Raw genomic sequence first — 8,375 nt, 5'->3', positions numbered from 1 at the left:
TTGGCACTTATTAGAGGTCATCACTTCCTGTTGGGATCCTGTTTTGAGGCATGTTACCACTAAGGACGTTGATTTGGTGCCCACTTTGGAGGAGTATGATCGCTTCCTCTCTCTTTCTACTCCTGTGAGCACTATTTTCAAGGGGCCCGTTATGGAGGTGCTGACTTCGCGTGGCAGCGGGGTAGGAGGAAACATGTCCTTTGAGTTCCTACATGATTGGTTCTAGTTACCAGAGTGCCCGGTTGGCTACTGAGACAATTTTTTGGATTTGGAGGAGTGATGGGCATCCTATCGGCGTCAGGCCTTCCTAGTGGCCTTCTTTGGCGAAGTGCTATTCCTTTCACCATCAGGAGCTTTCAGTTTTGCTGTTCTTCCTTTGGTGAATGCCCTACCTCATGATACCTCTTTCATTCCCTCTTTACTTTTTGAGACCATTAGGTCTTTGTCCTTGTGTCGAGAGGCTGGTAGGGGTAGGCTAGGCTGTTACGTCCACCTATTGTAGTTATGGTTTTGTAGCCATTTAAGCATTATCGCTAGGGATCAGCCTATGGGCTTTGTGGATAGGAATAGGATCCGGGCTATTGTGGCTCTCGATCTTCCCTTTTCCGGTGATACTGATGGTTGGCTGAGGTATCTGTTCAACCTGAGTCCCATTGATTGGACCTAGAGGTTCAAGTGGGGTATTACTAGGTGGCAGCGGTAGACACATTGTGTTGGTTGGCTTGGTATCCCCTTGGTGGGCATTTGGGGATGCACGAGATATTTCCTAGGAATGGCCATGAGATAGTGTGGGGGCATTCTGCACATCCCCTGACTCAGTGATCTTTCTGCTATCACTTGTGAGTATGGGCTGGTGGACATCGATATAGCAGTGGTAGGGATGCCTCGAGGTTCTAGGAGGCGGCCATATCGAGAATAGTCTGTTGGAAAAACTGGTTTTGTATCTCATACAAAACACATAGCAGAAGCAACAAACAAGGATCTATTTCATTCATGATTGATAACATGCACTATGTAAATTTCAAAATTTAAGAACAAGATAGCGTACCTTGGTGTGGAGAAATTCAAAACAAAGATTAGAAGCACTTGGAAACACTTTTAATCTTCACTCCAATTCCACTTTACGCTCAAGATGTGTGGTCTCTCAATCAGTTTCTAAAGGGAGAATTATCGAGTGGCTTCACTCACACATACACACCATTTCATAATGATGTCTCTTTCTTATTATTTCTCTCATTCACTAATAAAAATTCTGTATGTTTCTCCCTTTATAACTAACTGATTATCTAATTGAGCTGGCCTATTGGGCCTTTCCAATTGGGCTTTAGTGTGTGGGTTGGAGTGGGACCAAAAGGGACCAATAAGACACTAGCTCCAATGGGCCTTGGGCTTTTCCGTTAAATCTTGACAAGTCCAAAGTTACCATTAATTATATTTAATACCACTATATAAATATAATTGCATTCTAGGGCTTATTAATAAATTATATCTCAAGATTTTATTGTACATGCAACCCATTCATAAAATATTCGTAGTAATACAAAGTCATAAAATATAAATTGCCACTTTGAAAATTACTACATCTTAATCCTTGAGTACCCGGTTTAATCCTTCAAGTTATTCATTATATATTTATGAAATCCAATTTCATAAATATATACTTTAGTAACGTTTTACTAAAGTGGTTAGGCCTAACACTCTAAATAAGCAAACCCATTAAACTTATCTTAAGGGAATATTTTATATCTCCGTTAAGAGATTATGAATTCCATCTTGAGAATATATGTTCCATCAACACTAAATGTGGCGGCCCATACTGAGGTTTTGACCATTACTTTAGATCTCACTTCTGATATATCAAAGCAACCTACACCTCATAATCAGGTCCATTATTCTCTCAGGATTAATAGTTCATGCAAATAGAAGTCGTGAGATTTATTATTTATTTGACAGTCGTTAGGAGAATAATAAATCTCATAGCGGTCCACTTCAATATGTCTTAACTCTTAAAACATATCAACATATCAACTGAAGTCTCCACTTACATGATCAAGATAGATCATCTTAGTTGACAAGTTATAGTCTTCGCAGATGAAATGCCCAATTTCATCACTGACTACGAACTATAAATTCTGAGTTTACAAAGAACTTGTGACTTATATCTTCTGTGACTAAATCACATAAATCACATGCTATGCATCTCAGGGACTATATGATAATGTCCCAATATTCATGTTACCATTATTTTAAATAATAATAGAACAACTTTATTAATCACAATATTAAGTCATACACAATGTCATACATAATATCATACATAGCATCATCTAATAGGATTTAAGGGCACTAATCCTAACAATCTCTCACTTGCCCTAAAGACTATTGTGCACTAATGTAACTCCCATTACTTCCAAATGTGACTCGAAAGTCCTTTGAGGCAAGGTTTTGGTGAAGGGATCTGTTAAATTATTTGCACTTTCAATCTTTGCTACCACTACATCTCCACGAGCAACAATGTCTCGAATGATGTGGTACTTTCTCTCAATGTGCTTTCCTTTCTTGTGATTTCTTGGATCTTTGGATTGAGCAATCGCTCCACTATTGTCACAAAACAATGTGATAGGAACTTGCTCCATTCTCATAACACCAAGATCAGAAAGGAATTTATTGAGCCAAACAGCTTCCTTTGCTGCTTCACAAGCAGCAACATATTCAACTTCCATGGTGGAGTCCGCAACACAAGATTGCATAACATTCCTCCAACTTATGGCTCCACCTCCCATGGTGAATACACAACCCGACGTGAATTTTTTGAAAATCTGAATCTGTATAGCGAATGGGAATCAAATCCTCATACTGATAAACAAGCATATAATCTCTCGTTCTCCTAAGATACTTGAGAATATGCTTTACAGCTTGCCAATGTTTTGGTCCTAGATTTGATTGATATTGGCTGACCATGCCAACTGAATAACAGATATCTGGTCTAGTACAAAGCATGGCATACATCAGACTTCCCACTGCAGAAGCATAAGGAACTTGTCTCATCATATTTTCTTTCTCTTGAGTCTTAGGCCTTTGGTCATCAGACATAGGAATTCCATGTCTGAAAGGAAGCAACCCTTTCTTGGATTTTTGCATGCTAAACCGTTCTAGAGCCTTATCTATATATCCAGCTTGTGATAAGCCTAACATCTTATTCTTGCGATGTCATCAAAGCTTGATCCCTAGAATAAAGTTGGCCTCACCCAAGTCCTTCATATCAAATTGGCTTGACAACTAAACTTTAACCGATGACATTACCCCTACATCATTCCCAATGAGTAGAATATCATCAACATAAAGTACTAGGAACATTACTATTTTATCTCGATGTCTTTTTTACACACATGGTTCATCAAGATTTTGTTCAAAACCAAATGACTTGATTGCTTGATCAAATCTTATGTTCCATGACCTAGATGCTTACTTAAGTCCATAAATGGACCTTTTCAACTTGCATACCATATGCTCTTGGTTCTTTGCTATGAAACTTTCCGGTTACTTCATATAGATTTCCTCTTCAATATTGCCATTGAGAAATGCAGTCTTGACATCAATTTGCCAAATTTCACAATCATAATGAGCAGCAATGGATAAGAGAATTCTGATAGATTTAAGCATGGCTACTGGCAAAAAAGTTTCATCATAATCAATACCTTCTATTTGTGTATACCCTTTCGCCACTAGCCTTACTTTAAAGGTTTCAACCTTTCCATCTATCCTTCTCTTCCTCTTGTAAACCCATTTGCAACCAACAAGTTTAATGCCATGAGGCACCTTTACAAGATCCCAAACTTGATTGGAATACATGGAATCCAATTCATATTTCATAGCATTGACCCAATGATGTGCATCTATATCATTATTGCCTCCTCATAAGTGTAAGGATCTGATTCAGCCTCTTCTGAGATAGCTTCATAAGTTTCTCCCAAACCTATAAATCTTATAGGAGGCCAAACAATTCTCCCACTACGACGAGGCACCTGTGTACTAGACATCTCGTGAGTAGTATCTTGTGGTGTATCCAATACAGCCACATCATCCCTAGTTTTATCCAATGGTTGTTGATTTACAGATTCATTCATTTCAGCCAATACAACTCTACTTCTAGGAGTAAAATTATTCATATAGAATAAATAACCCCTAGTTTCTTTTGGATAACCCACAAGCAAACATACTTCTGATTTTGGTTCCAACTTATCAGACTTCCCTTTTAGTACATGTGCTGGACAACCCCAAATGTGGAGATATCTCATACTATACGCTCATTCCACAATTCCATGGGTATTTTGGGAACAGATTTTGATGGAACTAAATTCAAAAGATGTATTGCTGTATCAAAGGCATATCCCCAAAAAGAAATTGGTAAAGTTGAATAACTCATCATGGACCTAACCCTTTCCAAAAGAGTCCTATTCCTTCTTTCTGCTACACCATTTTGTTGAGGAGTTCCAAGTGCAGTCAATTGGGAGACAATCCCATTTTGAATTAGGTAATCCTTGAAATTCCCAAGAAGGTATTCACCACCTCGATCAGATCAAATGGCCTTTATGCGTTTACCCAATTGATTCTCAACTTCAGCCCTAAACTCTTTGAACTTTTCAAAGGCTTCAGACTTCCATCTCATTAGGTACACATAACCATATCTTGAGTAATCATCCGTAAAAGTGATGAAGTACTCATAACCTCTTTTTGCTTGGGTTGACATAGGACCACATACATCTATATGAACTAATTCAAGCAACTCTTGGGCTCTTCTACCTTTTGCATTAAAAGGTCGTTTGGTCATTTTACCTTCCAAACAAGATTTGCAAATAGGAAATTCATTAAAGTCCATGGGCTGTAAAAGTCCATCTTTGATTAGTCTTTGAATCCTATTTGAATTAATATGATCCAAACGCAAGTGCCAAAGATATGCATCATTTGTAGAAGGAAATTTTCTCTTTAATGATTTTACATGAGAGCTACTATCTAATTCAGAATTGTATAATTCATGCTTATCAGGAGTTAAAATATAAAGACCATCCACAATATTACCAAAACAGATAAACATTTTATCCTTTTTTATTACAACATTGTCCTTTAAGATAACACAATATCCATGTTTACCTAAATAAGTTACAGAAATTAAATTCCTATAAACATTAGGTATAAATAGACAGTCTTCCAATATTAAAACCCTAGACTCAAAGCGTAAATTAACAACACCAACAACTACAATCGGAATCCTGCTCCCATCAGCCAAAGTAAGAAACGATTCCCCTTCATCCATCTTTTTGGTCTCCTAAAACCCCTGCAAAGAATTGCAGATATGATTAGTACAACTTGAATCCACACACCAGGAATCCGTGGGATTCTGTACCAAACATATTTCAAGAAGAAAGGAACTTTTCATACCTTTATTCTTGGTAGCTTTGAACTTTGGACAATACCTCTTCCAATGTCCTTTCTCACCACAATGGAAACACTTTCCTTTGGTTTTCTTTCCTTTATCGGCAACCCCTAAGGCAATTTGTTTACCATCTTGCTTGGTGAAGTCCTTCTTCTTCTTCTTACCCTTGCCTTTCAACTTAGGTTGAGAAGTAGAAGCTTCACCCACATTGGCTTCAGCACTAGAAGTACCAAGGATTCCTTCCGCCGCCATTAACTCATTCATTAATTCAGACAAAGAATAAATCTTTTTATTCATATTATAATTGAGTATGAATTCTTTGAATGATTTCGGTAGTGACTGGAGTATCATATCCACTTGGGATTCTCCATCAATGTCGGCACCTAAAACTTCTAATATGTTCAGATTAGCAATCATCCTAAGACAATTCTCCATCTCATTAGATTTCTGCCAACGATCATATCGCTGTTTTTCCTCAAGAGGAGCATCTAATGAAGGAAAGCTAGGACATGGTTGAGTAAGCACATATTTGTGCTCTTCAGTAGTAAGAACAATGTCCAAATTTCCTGAGAGATTATGAATTCCATCTTGAGAATATATGTTCCATCAACACTAAATGTGGCTGCCCAACATATTAAGGTTTTGACCGTTACTTTAGATCTCACTCCTGATATATCAAAGCAACCTACACCTCATGATCAGGTCCATTATTCTCTCAGGATTAAGAGTTCATTCAAATAGAAGTCGTGAGATTTATTATTCATTTGACAGTCGTTAGGAGAATAATAAATCTCACAGCGGTCCAGTTCAATATGTCTTAACTCTTAAAACATATCAACATATCAACTAGAAGTCTCCACTTCCATGATCAAGACAAATCATATTAGTTGATAAGTTATAGTCTTCACAGATGAAATGCCCAATTTCATCACCGACTACGAACTATAAATTCTGAGTTTACAAAGAACTTGTGACTTATATCTTCTGTGACTAAATCACATAAATCACATACTATGCATCTCATGAACTATATGATAATGTCCCAATATTCATGTTACCATTATTTTAGATAATAATAAAACAACTTTATTAATCACAATATTAAGTCATACACAATGTCATACATAATATCATACATAGCATTATACAATAGGATTTAAGGGCACTAATCCTAACAATCTCCCACTTGCCCTAAAGACTATTGTGCACTAATCTAACTGCCATTGCTTCCAAATGTGACTCGAAAGTTCTTTGAGGCAAGGTTTTGGTAAAGGGATCTGCTAGATTTTGAGGCAAGGTTTTGCTTCCTTTTTTGTGATTTCTTGGATCTTTGGATTGAGCAACCGCTCCATTATTGTCACAAAACAATGTGATAGGAACTTGCTCCATTCTCATAACACCAAGATCAGAAAGGAATTTCTTGAGCCAAACTGCTTCCTTTGCTGCTTCACAAGCAGTAACATATTTAGCTTCCATGGTGGAGTCTGCAATACAAGATTGCTTAACACTCCTCCAACTTATGGCTCCACCTCCCATGGTGAATACACAACCCGACGTGGATTTTCTGAAATCTAGATCCGATTGAAAATCTAAATCTGTACAGCCAATGGGAATCAAATCCTCATACTGATAAACAAGCATATAATCTCTCGTTCTTCTAAGATACTTGAGAAGATACTTGAGAATATGCTTTACAGCCTATCCTTTCGGGTTTTCAATCTAGCAGGCTTTCTCATACTCTTTCTTTTTCTCTCTTTTCGTGTAAACCGCCCTTTCAAGTTTTCAATCTACCTTTTTACATTTTTTTTTTTTTTTTGTTTTCTTTGGTTTGTTTTTTTTTTAGGGACATAAAAATGAGGTGCCCTGGGAGGCTCCTTCATGCAAAGTACCGTATGACGACGTCAGAATTGGTGGGCGTATTGAAGTCATGCCCGTCCATGTTGGCAAGAATCAAGGCTCCTCCGGAAAAGGCCTTCTCTACCACGTAGGGGCCCTTGTAAATTGGGGCAAACTTCCCTCTATGATCAAGCATGGCCTGCTTGCAGTTCTTCAAGACTAGATCACCTTCTTCAAAGATTCTGGGTCTAACTTTCTTGTTGAATGCTCGCTTGGCACAGAGTTGGTACAACTGTCCATGGCACACTGCGGTTATGTGCTTCTCATCTATCATGTTTGGTTGTTCATATTGGGAATGGGCCCATTCAGCTTCTGATAGCTTTGTCTGCAATAAAATCCTGATAGACGGGATCTCTACCTCTACGGGGAGGACAACCTCCATGCCATATACTAGTGAATAGGGGGTCGTGCCCGTGGAAGTATGAACAAAAGTGCGGTACGCGCACAGAGCAAACAATAAGTACTCGTGCTAGTCCCTGTATATGTCTATCATCTTTAACAAGATTTTCTTTATATTCTTGTTAGCGGTTTCCACTACACCATTCATTTGAGGGCGATAGGGAACCAGATTTTTGTGCTCGATCTTGAATTGTTGGCAGAGTTGCTGGTTCATTTTCCCATTAAGGTTTGTCCCATTATCTGTAATGAGCTCTTCTGGCACGCCGTAGCGGCAAATAATGTTGTGTTTCAAGAACCGGGCTACCACAGCTTGAGTGAAGCTCTTATATGAAGCGACTTCCACCCACTTCGTGAAATAATTGATGGCTTGTACTCGTGACCATTTGAAACTTTCAAAATCACGGGTCCGATGATATCCATACCCTAGGCTGAGAGGGGCCATGGTTCTACTAAAGAGTGTAATGGCTGCGGAGGAGCATTCTTCCTGTCTTGATAGGCTTGGCAACGATGGATGTCATCACATGTTTAATGCAATCATTTTCCATGGTGAGCCAGTAGTAGCCAGCTCTCATAATCTTGCGGGCTAATAGGGGTCCACTAGCATGGGCTCCAAGTAAACCCTCGTGCATCTCCTCCATCAAGCGAT

General features: G+C 38.4%; 1 protein-coding gene across 1 annotated transcript; it reads right to left on the bottom strand.

The window, feature by feature from the left end:
• Positions 1-5,256: 5,256 nt before the first annotated feature.
• On the bottom strand, positions 5,257-7,712 carry LOC142605804 (uncharacterized). The gene is made up of 2 exons (XM_075777240.1): positions 7,324-7,712; positions 5,257-5,335 (listed from the first exon to the last, which is right to left on the bottom strand). Exons 1-2 carry the CDS (start codon positions 7,710-7,712, stop codon positions 5,257-5,259), a joined length of 468 nt encoding a protein of 155 aa, XP_075633355.1.
• Positions 7,713-8,375: the final 663 nt, after the last annotated feature.

The sequence above is a fragment of the Castanea sativa genome, chromosome 8 (assembly GCF_040712315.1).
Source record: "Castanea sativa cultivar Marrone di Chiusa Pesio chromosome 8, ASM4071231v1".
Classification (NCBI taxonomy): domain Eukaryota; kingdom Viridiplantae; phylum Streptophyta; class Magnoliopsida; order Fagales; family Fagaceae; genus Castanea; species Castanea sativa.
The sequence above is the reverse complement of the archived record's forward strand: the minus strand, read 5'-3'. Positions and strand labels throughout refer to the sequence as shown.

What these genes read in the sequence shown, in the direction of transcription:
- LOC142605804 (XM_075777240.1), bottom strand. Translation starts at nt 7,712, where the DNA reads ATGGAGGTTGTCCTCCCCGTAGAGGTAGAGATCCCGTCTATCAGGATT. An exon ending in AATTCTGACGTCGTCATACG is followed by an intron (nt 5,336 to 7,323) that starts GTACTTTGCATG and finishes AATTCTTTGCAG; the next exon opens with GGGTTTTAGGAGACCAAAAA.